This window comes from Leptonotus elevatus, chromosome 4 (genome assembly GCF_054856555.1).
Source record: "Leptonotus elevatus isolate MCC_2025b chromosome 4, RoL_Lele_1.0, whole genome shotgun sequence".
Taxonomy (NCBI): Eukaryota; Metazoa; Chordata; class Actinopteri; order Syngnathiformes; family Syngnathidae; genus Leptonotus; species Leptonotus elevatus.
This window is the reverse complement of record NC_141242.1, coordinates 6,677,862-6,697,155: the sequence shown is the minus strand read 5'-3', so window position 1 is coordinate 6,697,155 and position 19,294 is coordinate 6,677,862. Positions and strand designations below refer to the sequence as shown.

Below are 19,294 nucleotides of genomic sequence, written 5' to 3'. Positions count from 1 at the left end.
TATGATGTCCCATATGATAATGTATATATTTAGCCATTTTGTCTAGTCTTATGCAATTACAATGTCCCATATGGTGACGATCATGATGTGTTAGCTACTCTTAGTTTGTCTAGTCTTACACAGTTACTATGTCCCTTATGATGATAATGTATGATGATGCTGTATTAGCCACTCTTAGTTTGTCTAGTCTTACGCAGTTATGTCCCTTATGATAATGTAGGGTGGTGATGTATTGGCCACTCTTAGTTTGACTAGTCTTATGCAGTTACTATGTCCCTTATGATGATAATGTATGATGATGATGTATTAGCCACTCTTAATTTGTTTAGTCTGATGCAGTTACTTTGTCCCTTATGATGATAATGCATGATGATGATGTATTAGCCACTCTTTGTTTGTCTAGTCTTAATGCAGTTACTATGTCCCCTATGATAATGTATGATAATCAATTAGCCACTCTTAGTTTGTTTAGTCATATGCAGTTGCGATGTCCCATATGATGATGATGATGTATTAGCCTCTCTTTTTTGTCTAGTCTTACACAGTTACTATGTCCCTTATGACGATAATTTATGATGATGATGTATTAGCCACTCTTAGTTTGTCTAGTATTACGCAGTTATTATGTCCCTTATGATAATGTATGGTGGTGCTGTATTAGCCACTCTTAGTTTGTCAAGTCTTATGCAGTTTCTCTCTTTTGATGATAATGTGATAATGTCAGTTACTTTGCAGTTGCTACGGGCATGTATTAGTCACTCTTAGTTTGTCTAGTCACTCCTATTTTATCATATAGGTCTTTATTCTGTCATATATAATTATGCATTGTACTAGCAAGAGTTACTGAAAGACATTTTTGTCAGTGCGTCTAAATTCCTTAGGCGAGATTTTCTCTCAGCACATCAAGGTTTCCTGTCCCTACTCTTCTATGCAAGCTGTTCGTCCATGTGTTCGAAGTTGCATCCATACATCCAGGACTACTCTCTCAAGGTTTCTCCGTTACGTCTTCGAGACCCCCGTGTCTTGTCTGTTGTGACTTTGTATTTTTGTACTCTGTTTCCCAACTCCTGTATCTTATTTGTGTTTGGGTCCTAATTCCTCACCTCACGTGACATACTGAATAATATTGCATTTGTGGCAAAATGGCCGCCCCCTGAAATGGATCAAAATTGATTTTGCTGCTTAATTCATTTTCCACAAACGCAATATCGATCAGAATGTTTAGACTAGTGGAGGCACATGCCATACAGCACATTATTGTAAAGAAAATGTGTGGGTTGACTTTAAGGTTCTAACTTAATATTAAAGTAGGAGAGTGTTTGCCTTTTGCTAAAAACATCTGCAGCCATGTTGGGATGCTCAGACGGCCATTATGTTGTCCTACAGATGTGTAAAAATGGTTAAAACAGCTATGTCTTGTAATACAGCGAGTTTTCATGTCTTCTCTGTCTCATGCTGATGAAGCACCTGCGAGTGAGACATAATTGGTGTGACGAATAATCAAAATTTGTTCACCCTACTGCGCCATTTCAAGGCATGTGTCACATCATGTACCTCCAAATTGTCTCCAATTTGTCACAGAATCAGAAGTGAGGTTAAAAAGAGATTAATAGGCCAGCGGGGGAAATCAAACGGGCTGCTTATGCCAAGCATTGGATTTCACAGAGGTTCCGAGAGAGGGTACAGATATTGTAAAAGTGACCACATTCATGCAAAACACGCTCAGTGCGCTTTGAGCATTTTGTTTCACAAGAACAAACCACTGTTGTAATTTGTAATGCTTGAAATGTTTCCTACCGCTCCCCCCCCTCCCATGCTGCAATTCCTGTAAAGAATGCAAAAACCAATTATTTTGGGAGATGAGTGTAATGGATCCTCATAGATGAGTGGAAATCTTTTGGCTTGTGGTGCGCAAGGTGGCAGGCAAGGAAAGGGTTTATTTTTAGCAGCTTATATTTATGTAAGCGACGAACATGTTGTGGAATAATGAGAAGGCTCTCCGGGCCCTTGGTGGAGCTACAGAGACGGGACTCTCGGAGCAGCAGAGGGTGATTGAAGGCAGCTAATGAGCATGAGGCAAAAAAAAAAGACAGCACAAGAAGGGCCTGGAATAATAAAAGCGTGAAAATACAAAGGAAATGTGATAACTATAGGGGGTGGCAGGAGTGAAATGACAAACAAAAAGGTAATGACAACACGGAGGAGAATGTCAGTGTGGTACAGGGGATGATTATCATCCCAGATAAAAAAAAAAAAAAAAAAGATCACGAGTTGAGAAAACACAATTTGATGTGATTGGTTCTAATGTGTGGAGAAAAAGGACTGGCGCACCAGTGGGTGCAAATGATCCTGCTTCTCGTGTAAAGTCGTTCTTCATTGTTGTTTTTACAGCTAACATCCAAAGTGCTTTGCATTTTTACTCATTTCAAAATTGCAGCCATCTTTTTCCCCGCGTGCGGTTGCCCCATCATCTCGTTTTTATTTCCGCTTATATCTGCGGTGTTATTTCAGCTACAGTCTTTATCACAAAGCATTTAAGTGCCGTGACTCACCACTAGACAAAACTTACTCTCCTCTCCCTTGCTGCGGAAATCCTCTCTAAGCTTGTTCTTCGAAGATCATACCCGTTCTTTCATTTGCCATCCTTTCCAGTCTCCCAAACACGCGCACTCTCACACATTATCTGGTACCTCTTCTCGAGGGGGGGCTCCTGACTGGCTGCTGGGACCGGCTGCTGTGTTTCTTGCAGGTCAGGGAGATTGGCAAAGTCGTCTTGCTCGGCCACACCGATGGCCAAAGACAGGACCACCAGCTTCCCTTCGCTGGCTCCCCAGAAAACAAAAATCAGATAAGAGAGAGACAAACGGACGGGAAGAGAAAAGAAAGGAGAACAGATGGCAAAGTGTCGAGAAGTCGAGCACGCGCGAGAAGGTGTGGCGCAACGTGGGGGGGGGGGGGAAGAGAAGAGAAGTCAATTAAGGTGCATGAGGACAGACAGCAGCACGGTGACAGGACATTTCAGGACCTTATAAGAAGGACAAGTCACAATCATTAAGAGAAACTTCACCACCTGAGAGAACAGTAATACTGTCCAGGGAAGGATATTAACGGACCTGAAATAAAAACCAAATGAAAAACTAATAATTATGGCACTCAGTGCTATTGAAGATCTCTGCTGAGACTGACTTAGCGACGTGTGTTTGACTAAATTTCCCTCATTGACTAGAGGGGAAAATTAACAATCTATTAAACCATGTCAGTGTTGCGCTGAGCTGTACAATGCTGACTAGAAGAGCTGTTATAGTGCGGATGTAGCTCAACTTGCAAAAGTTTGACTTTTAACGATTCTAACAGCCAATTAGCAACATTCGCGTGAATGCTTGCCAAAGTAGCGAATGTTGGATTCGTCAACTTTTTTGACGAAAAATCAGGGGGGGTCGCCTCTATTATTAGCAACATTTAGTGACTTTTAGCATTGCTAACAGACAGTTAGCAACATTTGTGTGAATGTTTGCGAAAGTAGCGAATGCTGGATTTGCCAACTTCTCTGACGAATCTTAGTGAAAATCAGGGGGGGGGGGGGGGGTCGCCTCTGTCAGCGACTTTTAGATAATGATAAAAATTCGCGCAAATGTTTGCGAAAGACAGTTAGCGACTGTTAGCGACTGTGAGCAAATGTTGAGGACAGTTATTGCGAAGATTAGCAACTATTTGCCAATCCTTTGCCACTGTTATTGAATGTTTGGGACTTTTTTTCCAACTCCGGTAAACTCTGGTAAAGTAGCAAATGAATCTATGGACCCAATCCTGTAAAAAGGGTCAGCAAACCTTCCTCAGCATTCAGATTTCTTTTGACCACGAGGAAGTGGAGTTAGCATGTTCATGACGACCGGCGCAATGTCTTAATGGGTGGATTTCACAGATGAACCACGGTCAACGCGACATGTTTTACAATTGTTTGCAAAGGCTTACAACTGTTTTGCAAACATTTGCAACTGTTTGCAGTACAGTAAATTTGCATTTTTTGCGACAAATAAAAAATGGCATACATTTTAAAAAAAATTATGAACCCTGCTAGAACCTAAAATTTGTGTTCGCATAAATTCACCACTCAATGAGATGCCAGTTTTAAATATCAGTTTAAAAAATTAGCATCTGAACAATCCTAATTTAGTTCAATTGCATCATGACTCTGCAGGATACCATTACAAACCTCTTGCGGAAACATTTGTTTTATCAGTTGTACTCTTGCAATATTCACTGAAAAATAAAGGAAAAATGTCAATTAAATCATATGCTGTAAAAAGTCATGTAAAAAAAAATTTCCCAAAAACCCTACTAACAAAAAACTGGGAAGAAAATTACCTTTGTGGCAGGGAATTAAAGACTTAACTTGACACAGACATGAACTAATTAAGGCAAACTGTAAGTGAATAATTAATGCATGTTAATGGATGTAATGGTTCAACACATTTCAAAGTAACACCCATGCACTGCACATCTTTCGCCAAACACGTCCTCCACCCAATATGGCTGCTGTCGACTTTGGCCAGAGTTGGGATTGAATTAAGCCTCATTACAAGGATCTGGACTAATTGTTTCTATTTGAGTGACATAGCGTCTAGAGGTGCTCGCCGTGTGTCGGCGCTTTCTGGGTCACCGCTCTCTCGCTCGCCGTGCTGCACTCCTCACACTTCACTATTCAGCCACACTTCCTCCCCGCAAATCCCCCGCATCCCTATTCCCCTTCGTCTTAACCGTCCTGCCTCCTCATCGCTCCCCCGCCGCCTGTCACCCACACCCACGCTTCTATAGCTTAAGCCGCTGATGCCACTACTGTACCTCCGCTTAGAAAATATGCTACTGTCAGACTGCAGAAATATATCCCCCTTTGCTTCACAATTTAGCTTTTCATACACGCAATTCAGAGCTTTTCTCGCAAAAAGGATTAAGCTGTTTAATCATCTTTAGCTGCACATATATATCAGTAGTTCCCCACCTTTTCTGTCATCCCGGCAGATGAAGGTGCGTCCCCGGTCATAATTTGTTAACCAAAGATGTCCCACATTGCTCACTTAAAAAAACTTGAGGCTCTTAAAAAATTGGTAACCCAAATCTGTCCAATGAACTTCAACAGGAACCTAAAACAGCTAAAGGATTACAAACGGCTGGATATAGCTTGCCCTCAGAGATATAGTTATATAAGTAACATCTTATATGAACAATACAGCTAGCGACTAGCATTAGCATAAACTTTTTGTTGGGCATACTTCGAATTGGCATTACAGTAGGCCAATTCTGATACACATGTCATACAATCAAATAACTGGTCATTATTTTCTTAGTTTACCATCAACATCCATATTGATTGGTGCGGCACGGTGGCTGACTGGTTAGCACGTCCGCCTCCCAGTGCAAAGGTTGTGAGATCAAGTCCGGGCTTCGGCCTTCCTGGGTGGAGTTTGCATGTTCTCCCCGTGCTTGCGTGGGTTTTCTCCGGGTACTCCGGTTTCCTCCCACATTCCAAAAACATGCATGGCAGGTGAATTGGACACTCCAAATTGTCCATAGGTGTGATTGTGAGTATGGTTGTTCGTCTCTGTGTGCCCTGCGATTGGCTGGCAACCAGTTCAGGGTGTACCCCGCCTACTGCCCGAAGCCAGCTGGGATAGGCTCCAGCAACCCCCGCGACCCTTGTGAGGACAAGCGGTACAGAAAATGGATGGATGGATGGATCCATATTGGTTGTCGCACTGTAACGTGTGGCGGTGTGAGCTGAGGAGGTAGCTAACTAGCTAGCTATAGACACGTGCTATTAGATAGCAAAAGGAACCAAAACGTGTAGATTTCCACAGGTACTTGTTCGCCATAATAATGTCTGCTGGAACTCATAAAATACACTCCTAAATAGGAAATATTTCAATTAGTTCCAAACATTGCCTCAAAATAGTAAGTAGTAAAATAGTTTATTTTGACAAAACAATGAAAGCTCCTTGTGTTCACATTGACTTCCTGTTTAGGGATAATCATTGTTGTGTCAACTTTTTTTCCATTTTCATTTTACAACTCCATCCAGCCATCTATTTTCTATTCCACTCGTCCTAATTAGGATCGGGGAACAGCTGGGGCTTATCGCAGCGGACTTTGGGCTGCTTTCCAGGCAATCGCAGGGCACAAATGGACAAATAATTCACACTCACATTCACACCTAAGGACAATTTGGAGTCTGCTAGGATCCTAACTTGCAGGAAGCCGGGATATATGTGGCGAAAACCCAAATGTGCAAAATCCACAAGGGAATACCAGAGCTGAAATTCAAACCATGAACTGCAAGGCAAATGTGCTAGCCACTCGAACCCCATGCCGCCCTTAATCGTTTTAAACTTAACTGTTTTCAACACATGAATTAGCAGTTTCCCATTTGCTGTGCACTCTTCAATACAATGGTACAACGCGTGCACAATAGAGCGAATGAATAGTTATTGGCTCGCATTGTTGATGAAGGCATTTACACTTCAGCGAAACACTTCAACTCTCAAGGTAAAGGAAGATGAAGTGAGAAAGGTAACAGACATTCGTGACACCGGGACAAATCACTGATTTAAGGCTTAAAAAGCAGTTGCAGCTCTCTTGAGATCCATTTAGAAAAAAACAGCTGAACGACTCGATATATATCTGTGTCAACGACTTTGACAATTTCACTCGACAATGGTTCACTTGTTTATCACAGATTGAAATGAACTATCGTGAAACGTTGTCTTGCGTCTACTACTGCACTGCTCTGTCATCAATCATCTGAAGTGTTTCCGTTGCGGGGGGGAAAATATAACAATGACCTCTACCTCACATTAACAATGATGAGTTGACTATTATGGGCAGTTCACTCAATGACCTTGGCGCTTGCATGTGCTACATCGCTAACGCCCATTGAGCTGAAGGCATTAGTCTGGCTGTGTCATTCAAAATACGCCTTAAACCTCACATAAAAGGGCAGGCTAATGTTAAAAAAAAAAAAGAATCAGCGCAAAGGTACAAAGAAGATACTGTATGCAGTACCTCATGCCTTCATCACCCCCTCGTGACTCCATCCGCTTATGGCCTAAAGTAACAATACGTTGGAGACGTAATGGTGCAGTTGACATAAGATCGATGCTTCAGCTGCTTAACCCTTGATCTTATACTGATGCACAGCGACGTGCCCTTGCAGACGCACGTCAGTGTCCGAGCAGCCCGACCACCAGCTCAAGTTTACCATTAGCATGGAAGTGAGCAAATGTCCCCAAAAAGGATGGGCAAATAGTTTGCGCAACTCATAAAATATGGATTGGGCCTACGTGTGTGTTTACAGCATTTAATAGTCATTCCAAAGGATGGCAGAGAAATAACATCATGTAATTGAGTGTGACTGTATGAATATAAACTAGAGATTCTCACTGACATCTCATGAATATTGTAAACTCATGCCACCGTCCTGTTAAGACAATTGCACGCGACGGGCGGAATGCTATCCAAGCAGATGTTAGTGTTTAGCAGAGCATGCAGCGTAAACATTGAACATTTTAGCATGGGATAAAATAGCAGCAGCTGAAATTTAGTGACCACTTTCCATGCTTGTTGTGATATTTAATTTATGGTTATAGGCAAGAACGGACTTTTGACATACTGGGGAACGATTTGAAAAAAAAAAATTGGTGCGCTGATACCAAAATTGCACTCATTTTTTTTTTAGCACGTCAAGTTTTTTCTCCAGAAAAGCAAAATTCCACCGATAAGCTGTAGTAAAAATAACAGATTATATGATTGGACTCATCTACAACTCCATGGCAACTTGTTTGTGCAGTCAAAATTGAGATGCGGTGAGAGGTGTGTGTGCAGCTCCCACTTGGTCAGTACTATCAATATCTCCAAACAGAAAGCTAGCATATTAGCAATTAGCAATTAAGAGGATTTGTGCTGGCTTTTCTCTCCATCTTGTAACCATTGGCATTTTTATTTATTTTTTCTCAACGGTAATTATTCCATCTTAGTGTTATATTTACATGCATACACATTTATTTCATATTTTCTAAGGAAACGGGGGTTCTCATAGCTCAAAAACTTGACGCGATGGAGAAAAAGTTAAAAACAAGCTGTCAGACCTAACTCAACAAAAGTTGTAATTAGCAATGTAATGCAATGCAACTCATGACTGCTAAGGCTGCATGCGTGAACATGTTCAAGCATTTCGTTAACCACTGAATAAATTAACATTAATTTCTATAAAAGATATCAAAAACCACCCATCCTCATATATCCTGTCTGACAGATGTTGATCCAGCTCAAAAAAACAATGCTTGTAGCCCTCAACAGCATTGAATTAACATTTATATTACAGATTTTTCATACATGCCAACATCACGATGTTGGCCTTCAACCTAATCCGTCAAACATTAGATTGGTACGCATGAACACCAACAGAGCTGACTTTAGACGGAGACTTGATTAATATTAATAAGTTTTACTCGAAGTTCCAGTGCAATAACAATGACGCTCGCACCCAGATTAATTAAATGCACTTACAGTGAGTCAGTGTGCAAATTTTGACAGATGTAATATCCTTCCCTAGATCTCAGATACAAATTAAAACAGAATAAATTAGTTGCATTGACGTATTGTAGAGATAAGGATAAGTTAGTAATTAGATATCATTTAATGGATGAGGAGATTGCACAAACATGCTAAGGTAAATACTCACAGAAAGGATTTGACGTCCAGGCCACGATTCCGGATCTGGTCCATCATGTAATCCCAACTGCCAGGATTGGAACGCGTGCGCCCTCCTGCACCGCCTCCTCTACAGCGAGCGGCGCCCGCTCCTGCGGGGCTGCCCCTCGCCGCCCGCGGAGCAGCTCTTTTACCTGCACCCTCACCCTCACCACCTCCACCACCTGCCTCTCCTTTCCCGGCAGCCCCGCCTCCCCCGGGATGTCCGGGCGCTGTGTGCAACTGTCCCAAACTCTGGGATGTGGTGGGCGGTTGGCCAAATCCAGAGCCCGGCGGGTTCATGAGGGGCTGTTGGAGACTCTGCTGGCGTAGCAGCGTCCGAGGGCGGGTCGGCCCACAGGGGATGTGTTCCAGAGTGGACGCATAGGACAGTACCGGATCCCCAAAACTGGGAGGGCAGAGCAGCAGGGACGAGAGAGAACGAGAGGATGGCCACGGCCGGCAAAGGATGTGGCGATGGAAAGAGAAGGAGGAGTCAGGAGAGGAAGTAGGAGAGGTGTTAGGGCAAGAGGGGGTGAGTAGGTCAGGGGTGGAGGTGTAGCGGAGGGCGACAGAACCGTCAAAGGTGAGGCAGGGTGACCGAGGGCGGCAGGGAGTCACGGCAGAAACAGTCAGGTTGACATCCGCACGAGAAGTTGATGTCGGCGACGGGGTACAGGAAGTGGAAGGGCGGGTGGGGATGGAGTCAGTGGGTGGATCATGGGGAGTTGGAGAGAGGAGAAGGAGGAGAGAGAAGGAGAGCAACGTGAGGCAGCAGCAGTAACAGCAGTAGCAGAAATAGCAGTAGAAGGTGCAACCCGAGTGAGCGCCATGTGCCGTCTGCTGGTCGCACGCCGGCGTCAGCCAGCCGTGCGGCAGCTGCGCGCTCGCCCTGCGCGCCTGCGTCACGTGCAAGTGCAGCTTGCGTGCCTGCCCGCCGCGAGCGTGCTGCTTGCGCGGAAGAGTTTTCCGAGGCGGTAGCGGTCGGATGCGCGGAGTCCGAACGGGCGCGGGCCGTCTCGGCGACGTTTGGTTTGTAGCTTTGCAGCTTCCAGGCCTTCCTGGTGAGGTTTTTTTGCTCTGATAAGAGATCCCCATTTGCCTCCACTCACAAGTGAAAATTATCTGACAGCCTCTCATCCTTTCTCCTTTTGGGTCTTTTAAACGCATGCTGCCTCTCTAGAGACATCCATCAGCCAACCAAGGCCTACATTATGTCTCCCTCTCTCTGTCAAGTTCTCATTTCCACTCCCCTTTTAAGACTGTCCGTATTAGCACTTTTTAGCAGTCACTTGATCATAAAGCTGTGTGACATATAATCAAAACTAGTTACTTTACTGATTACATGTTGTTAAATCATTCCCTCCCCAGCCATTTTCACTGAAGCAACCCCCTTCGCTCCCGACTGGTTTACTGGATTTTGACTGATTTTGCAAGGCCCACAGAATATTGTGTTATATTGCAATAAAAACATGGAACCTACCAAAAGAAAGATCAGAGTATCTTCTTTCATCAGGAAAAAAAGTATATTTCTATCTGTTTCCGTTTTGCAGTAATTAGCATTAGAATATAGCTAAGTTTCATCATTATTCACAAACTTGCTGAAAACACTGAGGAGAAAAGCTTGTTGCAACATGGCCCTGGTTGATCTCTTATACTCTGCTGCCACCTGCTGGGCGTTTTTTGTAATAACTACCATTGCTTTAAGTGACCTCTTCAGGTCAGAGGCTGCACCAAAGCCTTCTGTATGCTCTAGCATAAAAAACAACATAAAACGTATAAATATGTTTTTGTGACCATGGCAATATTTAAAATACAACATTTGTATACGTTTTTGTGCGCAAATGAGTTAAAAGTAGCCTAGTTACTTTACTGATTACTTGCTTTTAAAAGCACCCTAGCGACTTTACTGCTTTTAAAAGTAACCTAAAGGAATACTTGCTTTAAAAAATAACTAGGTTAGATCACAAGTTACTTTAATAGTTCCATTTAACAGATACCAACACACTGCTTCACACAAAAATAATACCCAGTTTTGCCACTTAATTGGAAGAGTGTTTTTAACAGTGACATTTAAGAACAAAAATAAATAAATTAAAGGCAACAACTTTTGATTCTAAAAAATTACCCCAAAAAAGAAATTTTCGTCTTCACTGAACAAAAATACATAAAAAAAATAATAATAATTTCACAGATAAAGGCAGTCTTATTTACTTGACATATTTATATTGTACATTGTTTATAAATATAGCAATTACATTTGAGAATTTGAGGATCCTCCTGCAGTCCCACCATCTGGTGTGATGGGAATGCATACTGGCCTGCGAGCCTTTTTTTGTTTTGTTTTGTACATAGTGTCATTGCATATAATCTTATGTAGACATAAGTACTAACTTGAAATACGCATTCATACATTATTTGCTGTCGACTTAATACTGTACATCCTCCACCATCAGCTGACTGCATTACCCAGACTACCCGAATATAGGTCACGAGAACTATTCACCGCTTTGCATTACTTCACCCGACGTTATTTTGCAATTTTGGTCTTCGGTGCACTGTTAATCATATTTAATGGTCGTACATAAAAGATAAAAGGGGTGTTATGAGGTTGTGTCAAAATGAAACAGGAGAACGGTTGGAGTGGCTGTACACGCAAACAGTAAGATGGAGAGCGATAACAGCGGGGGATGAGGACGGCGGAGAGTCGGAAAATGGGGTGCGAGACACAAACACAAGACACAGAGACTCTTATGGCTGCCCGAAAATAGAAACCAATTATAGAGAAGGGGTAAAAAAGAGAGGGCGGGGGGGCGGGCAGAGCAGATGAAGGATGAGGTAGTGACGAGCGTGAATGCGTTGTGTTGGAAGAAAATCACAAGGTGGCAAAAGAAGGTGCAAAAATCACGCCCAACTGAAAATTAACAGCCTCATATGCGCTGAACATAGTCCCGGTGATGTCATACGTCACGGGAGAGCGAAATAACAAAGTCGACATTAACTCTGTGCCAGATGGATGACGCATCATTTTTGCCATTGTGTGGAAGTTACACTTTCCCGTGTTACATTTTTAGTAGGACCACTTGCAGGCAGTGCAGTCCCAATTTGGTTACATTGCGCAGTGGAGCTGAAGACTTGAGTCAGTGTGGTGTCAGCTCAAGGTCCTATTTGGGTTCGCACCAAGATCTGCGCCCCCACACGCTCACCTTGACACCTGAGCCCCACCTCGCTCCCTGCTGAAATTGACCTGCTTAGTCAGAACACTAAACATCGCTGTTGATGATTTCAAAATGGGCAACAGACTTCTCGTCTTTGCAGGTTATAAGGCCTGCCGCACGACAGGCTGAAGGCGGGCAAATTGCCCTGGGCGACTTGCCCTAGCATGCAAAACTCCGACCTCTACTTTTATTTAACCCCACAAAATAGCGCATCAATGAAAAAGCGAATGAAGAAGCGATTTGGCTCAAGTGCACAAGGAGAAATAAAGGGCACTTTGTCAAATATCGGCACATTCATTGACTTTCCACCCTTCACTTTTTAGCCAGCCACAGGTACATATGAAATTATAAGTATAGTTAAGTATTATAGTAAAACACCTTCTATTCCGTACGCACCAACGGTATTGGAACAGCAAAGTTCAATTCCTTTGTTTTAGCTGTTTATTGAAGACATTTGGGCATTAGATCAAAAGATGAATATCAGACAAAAGTTGGGAATTCTTGCTTTGATTTCATGGTATTTATGTATATATATATATATATATATATATATATAATTTTTATTTTATTTTTAAATATGGACACATAATTGAAAATGTATGCCTGGACGAGTTGAGGAAGCCATCTTCTTTTCAAAGTGCAACCAGGAAGTAAACAGCTCTGGTCATGTGATCATTTATTCCAAACATGTACACATGCACAGATTTCATACGAAATAATGTATTCTGACAGTATATACTGAAAATATTTTGAAAAATTACCCAGTAACATTGGAAATGAAATTATTCTTGTCCATCACAATTGTGACCGGCGGGTTGATTCATCGAGATGCAAATACCATGAAATAAAAGCTGGAATTCTCAACTTTTGTCTGATATTTGATCTGAAACTGAAATGTTTTCAGCATACAACAAAAACAAACAAATTGACCTTGCCGTTCCAATACTTTTGGAGGGGAGTGCATTCTGTTTACACTATTCCGGCACCGCTTAGCAGCAGTCGACTGGATCTCAATTCATACCTGGGAATGCCATTTTTGTTGCGAAAGCTCTTGTCATACGAGACGGCATTTTTAATGGGCCGTTATATGTGAGACTCAAATTTCAAACGAGCTGCCGTCGGCCGCCGGTGAAAACCAGTTGCGGAACCCCGCTCGGGTACGCGGCGGGACCAAACTCACTTGCTGGGTCTGAATCCTCCAGACTGCACGTGGCCCTGGACCGTCTGCCATCTCCCGGCCTTCGCTCCCTCCGTCATCATGCTCTTCATGCTGTCACTGCGATAAGGCCCACCCCCATCATCCCCATGCCCGGTCGCTGCCCCCTTCTGACACCCTGACACTGCCCCACTAAGGGAGACAGACAGGATGCAGAGAGGTATGGCAGCAGAGGGAGGATACAGAGAGAGAGAGAGAGAGAGTGCGACGACAAGCAGAGGAGGAAAAAAAACACCAAAAAGCATGTGAGAGAAAGACACACATACAACATACACACAGGAAAAGAGGTTGAGCAATCACATGGCAAAGTAGGTGAGACACATTAGTAGAGTGTGTGTGTGAGGAGACAGCTTTCCAAGCCCAGTGAAAAGCAGGTAAATGAAAAAGGGTCTTGAGTCCAGACAGAAATGGGGAGTGGAGAGCGGGGACGAGGAGAAGCGTTTGCAAGGAGCCTGTGGAAGGTGGAAAACCAACAAGGTCACTCCCGCCGGGGGCCGAGAGGACCGTTCTCGCAGCTGCCAGCGTTCAGCAGCCGCGGCAGCGGTGTGCGGACGCTGCCCATTAAACTCTCATTCCCTCCTTCATTTATGCGTTTGGGGCTCGCTATACGAGGCAGTTCAACGATGGCAACAAGAGCGATGGTTTGCGGTGGAGTGAAAGTAATAGGCCATTTTGAGGAGCCGGTGGAAGCGAAATTTTTGCTAAATAGTGTTCCAATAAAACGTTGATTGCAATCTTTTTCTAGATGTAAATACCTGATATTTGAACTGCCATTTGATTACCACTTGGTCGAAGTGAATAGGAAGATGTGAAATACACTAAATGGACAAAAGTATTGGAATGAGATCCTTTATTTTAAAGAGTTCACTGAATTTGATTATTACCGTAAAATAATTTTCTCTGTAGATTTGTATAATACCTGGTAGGACCAAAGAGCACTTTATGGGGCGTTGGGATTTTCTGCGAATGTATAAGTGATCATTTGAAAATGTAAACAATGGAAGACATTTATAGAAATAAAGGTGAACAGGATTACTCAGGTAATATAGTCCATATTGACGGAAGGTCTGTGAATTCGTCAATGACGGATGTCGTTTTTTTTTTTTTTTGCCAAATAACGGATGACGGCAAACTTCGAAAAATTGACAAACGAAGCATTGACGGAATGGGTTTTTCGTCCATCAACGTACCGTATTTTCCGGACTATATTTCACACTTTTTCATAGGTTAGCTGTTCCTGCGACTTATAAATGGAAAAATACAGCGGGTTGTATAATTTCACAGATAGCCACAAGAGGGCATTCTAGACTTGCGCACCGATATCTCCTTAACAATTAAATATTCAAACAGTAAACGTTAGTTTACAAAGAAAACTGAGAATAATTGAACACAAATGCCCCCCCCCCCCAATAAAAATCAAGATATGATTTAGCATATCTTACTCCTATTCAGCTTGTTCTCTATTATTTTAGTAATGTTGTAACTTGCCTTCCAAGATGACGTAATGTCTGTTTTATGTCAAGTAGTTTGTAAAATAAATTACCCATAACAAATGTGACCTTAGGTATGTTTTTTTGTTCTACCTAATTATCAATTTTTGGCCTAGTGCGATTTTGTACTCTGGAGCGACTTATAGTCCGGAAAATACGGTAATCATCATTAACCGGGTCAAGAGTTGACGGATACTTTTGGTACGGATTTAAATAAATGACGATGATGGACGGGTGTCTCAGCCATTGATGAATGACGGACCATCAATGATGCAGCAACCTCTGGATGTTACCATATAGGTTACGCAATACTTTTGCCCATATAGTGTACTTACAACACCATACGCCAAACAAGTAATAATTAAAACTTGATTTGAGTCCTTACATGGTTGTTGCTAACTCAAATGATAGCTCAACGCTGTTTTGGGGTTTGAACATAATCATGTCAAATTTGAAAGCAGCGGTATTCAAAATAAAGCACATTAGTGCCCTCTGGTGACACGACTGCTTTTCATCAACATGCAGAGGCAAAACACGAGGAATCACAGACGCTGAGGTCAGGGAACGCTAATATGCGTCTTCGTTTCAAAGGTTAACCTTCATATTTGATTGTGACCAAGTGACCCGAATGCGCACGTGGGTAAGCCATCAATCACAACATCGGTATGGATGACACTGCTGGAGCCACAGTCAACACAGGAGACATGGGCCTCGTTTATCGAGCTGAAGGAAAGGTGGACAAGGTCTTACTTGTATTAAAAGTAGGAAAATGTAAATATATGCGGCCCATAAATCAACGCGAGTATTTACAGGAATGTGCAGTCAAGTCAGGCATCAATCCCTTTACTGCCTAAGGTTCACTGGGAGTAAAAGTGATTTACAAAAGATAAATTGCCACATTACCCTTGACACTTCCTCCCAGTATCAGATTGATCAGCTGAAGTATCAAATACAGTATAGACAGTTCAGTTTCATGGTGAGTATGACAAATGATTGCTGTCAAGCCAGCAATTTTTACAATCGTGTCATTGTCACTAGGGCCAAATAAATACACTGTACTGCAAAAGACGGATTTTTTTTTTTATATATTGACTTTAAAATGTAGTAATTCCTTAAAAATGAAGATGCATCACACAGGATAGCAACTTATTTGATAAATGAGGCCCAGTGTCATCACAGAACGCTGAAAGCTGCTGATCTCAAGGGAATTTTAAACAGGAAATGATGTCTGCTTGAAAATCATATAAAATAACCGGTTTAGAGTCAGGAGGTCATCCTCTGTCTCTCCTTATAATAACAAATGGCTGATTTCTTCAACTTTTCAATGCCGATATATTTTCTGGCAAGCTATTGAGAAAGAAATCCATTTAGCAATTTTTTTGCAGGGAAAATTGTCCATTACTACGAGTGGACAAAAGAATAACTGGAGCATAAAGCCGTTTTATGGACAATAAATGCCAACCTTGAGGATTATTATTTTTTTAAATGAACTACTCAAAACACAAGCACTGCAGGCTGGAGTAAGGCTAGTTAACCGGGATCAGCAGCCATCATCTTCTGGTGGAGTTTTTTTTGATGGGAAAACCATACATCCAGCACCTTCACCAGCACACTGCAGCCTCATCTCTCCAGGCCATTTAGCGCACGTTTCTCAACAGCTCCGCCTATTAAAAATGACCATTCATTAGACAGTTTATCTGACAGATTCCCGGTAGCAGGAACTCTAAGCCGCGAGCCCTCACACTGCCTGGAAGGAGATAAGTCTGACCTTGCTTGAGCTTTTACTGGATTCCAAACATAACTTTTATTGCATCACGTAAAAAATGCCTTATCTCCCATTGTGACCGACAGTACATGCAGCTCAAGTGTTACGGTGTTAGTGTCGTTCACTTTCGAGACAGATATAATGGGAGATCAGAGGAAGGGCACAGACGAATGTCAACTACAGGTGAACATTGGCATCACACAAGCAAACTGGTCTAACGGTCAACCCTCCACAACAAAGGCAGGCGTGTTTTTTTTTTTTTAGCTAGGAAGGCTAAAGAGGGTTGTCCGTCTCCATGGTTACGCTCCATGGGAGAGAGGTGAGAGGTTAGAGCTCAGGAGTTAGTATGACCGGCAGGGCTGTAGGGAGTGGAGCGGGCGTCGGAACATGCGCCTGAGTGTTCATTAAAAGGTGACAGGGAGGAAGAAAGGAGCCAGAAGGAGTTGCAGGGCTGCGCTGCTTTTTCTCTGCAAGGAATAATAGGACGGCCGTAATGTGCGTGTATGACAATTTAATCGCTCGCATTTCCAGAGCAGATTATGAGTAATCATTAGTAACCATTTGTGCCCTCCAAAATGGTTACATTGGCTGCATTTGTTTTCCTTGTTGTTCTTACAATAGTTCATGAAAATTGCGTTTAACGATAACACGCAGCCTTGAAAGCTGCAATTTGTATTCATTTTTGCAGTTTATTTGAATATTTATACTGTGGCCTTTAAACTAAGCATTTTGCCTCATTACTCATGTGAAAAAGTTTTCCTTAGGGACAAAAAAATAAATCAAAATCATTTATATTAGATTCGAAATGTCGTCTGACTAATCTAGGGATGCTTGATACCACTTTTTTTTCCCAGACCGATACCAGTACGAGTAGTCACTGAAATACTTTTGATCCATATCTATATATCAAATTTACCTCCCCCCCCCAAAAAAAAACAAAAAAACAAAAACAAACAATGACTTTGATTTTAAAGAAAGATATATCCTCATATTAGGGATGTAATCATATCCAAACATTACAATCAAATAAATATCACAATATGAACGTCACAATATGATAATTAACACAATATTATGGGGGGTGGTCAATCTGTAAACTTTGTAGATTCTCACTGAAGGCATTAAAACTATGTATGAACTACTGATGTCGAGTTATGTACTTAACGGGAAAAAAGGTGAATTAACTGAAAACATGTTTTTTTATGATAGATTCTTCAAAATAGCCATCCTTTGCTCTGGTAACTTTTTTGCATACTCTTGTCATTCTTACCTCTGGGAACTTCTTAAAGACTGTTGGAAAACCCTTTCAGGTGACTACCTTATAAAGCTTATCGAAAGAATGCCAAGAATGTGCGAAAATGTAATCATCAAAAAAGGTGGCTTTTTATTTATGTATTTATTTTACGATTTTCACTTTTTTTGTTAAGTACATAACTCCACATGTGTTCATTAGTTGTCATAGTTGCCGTCATAGTTTTGATGCCTTCAGTGAGAATCTACAATGTACATAATCATGAAAATAAAGCAATGTATTGAATGAGAAGGTGTGTCCAAACTTTTGGCCTTTACTGTATATATTTAAAAAAAAAGAAAGCTCACGGTAGTCTAATATTGTATTATTATTTTTTTAAAAGCACAATATTATGTTTTTGTACATAACATCAGTGACAAATAAATAGGCTTGACCATGTTATATCATGTCACATGTCATTGTCATGTGCTCCTCTTGGCTCAGTGGCACAAAGTATCATGGTCAATGTAGTTCACAATGCTGTGTTCAGAGAAATTCATGTTTTTTGATGGAGATATTGAAACATATTTGCAGGTGATGACTGATGTATGGGAGTGATAACCACTGCAGTGGCCAAAACATTCCTAATTAAAATTAAACTGCACTAATAAACAGTACAACAGTACAAATGGAATACGACCTGGCTTTTTTTTTAACAGATGTGCTGCTTTGAATATCGTGACATGACGACGACGATATCATGGCAGTTTTAATATCGCAATATCAAGATATTGGCATTATCGTTACATCCCTAAATCATATAGCAGTTTTCCTTAAAACTTCATGAAATGAATGGCAATTTTCTAGGAGTGTGCATCTCTCCGCAAAAGATGATACAATTCACTTTTCAAAACGCTTCAAGTACGGTTCCATTTGAAAGTGGAGCGATTCGATTCGGTTTGACTATGGCTCACTTCGAGAGGGTATGATGTAATGACTTTTTTTTTGTTATTTTGCATACATTTGAATGGATTTGTCTGTTCTGTAATATGCATCACGATATATTTGAAAGTGGAACAATTTGATTCATTTTCTAGTTCAAACTGTTTTTTGTTACACCTCTGCAATTTCCTATTCTTCTATTTTCGAGTTCCTGATTGTAAAACGGCCACCGTCACAAATATCTTGAAAAAGGGCCGATACCTGGTATAGGCCCATTCCTAGTTTAATTAGATGAGTGGTGGTGACTGTGAAGCCAGGGGGGGGGGGATACGGGGCAGGGATAGGGATAGAGATAAGGATAAGAAAAGGAAGGCAAGGGAAAGGAGTGGTGGTGTCGCTGTCTCGTTACAGCCCTGCTCAAGGGTGAAGACTCTTACCAGTCTTGGACCAAGACTCACTTGAGTGTAAGGCGAGGGTCTCCATATGGGGCATAGGGAGAAATGTTAAGTACGAACTCCTTCGGCGGATAGGAGCTCCACCTCTGCTGCACTGTGCTGCTGTCATTGTTATTCCAAAAGTCTCTGTCTAGGTCACTGCGGCCAAAGAGAAAGACAGGTCAGAGCAACACAACTGCGCACAGCCTCGGCACTAACCAACACTTTGCAACAAGCGTCCCTCCTCTGGAGATGA

At 41.9% G+C, this 19,294-nt stretch overlaps 1 protein-coding gene across 6 annotated transcripts in view; it reads right to left on the bottom strand.

Annotated features, from left to right (window-relative positions):
• syt7a (synaptotagmin VIIa) overlaps positions 1-19,294 on the bottom strand; it is a 111,389-nt gene that overhangs the window by 33,079 nt on the left and 59,016 nt on the right. For 5 of the 6 annotated variants that reach the window (XM_086073744.1, XM_086073746.1, XM_086073748.1 and 2 more), the window contains exons 1-2: positions 8,735-13,256; positions 2,691-2,822 (exon numbers count right to left, since the gene is read on the bottom strand). In XM_086073744.1, the coding sequence (XP_085929870.1) occupies positions 2,691-2,822; positions 8,735-9,912 (1,310 nt within the window). In that variant the 5' untranslated portion in view covers positions 9,913-13,256. Of the gene's footprint in view, positions 1-2,690; positions 2,823-8,734; positions 13,309-19,062; positions 19,198-19,294 lie in introns of those variants that run through there. The other variant, XM_086073749.1, reaches the window with a different exon arrangement.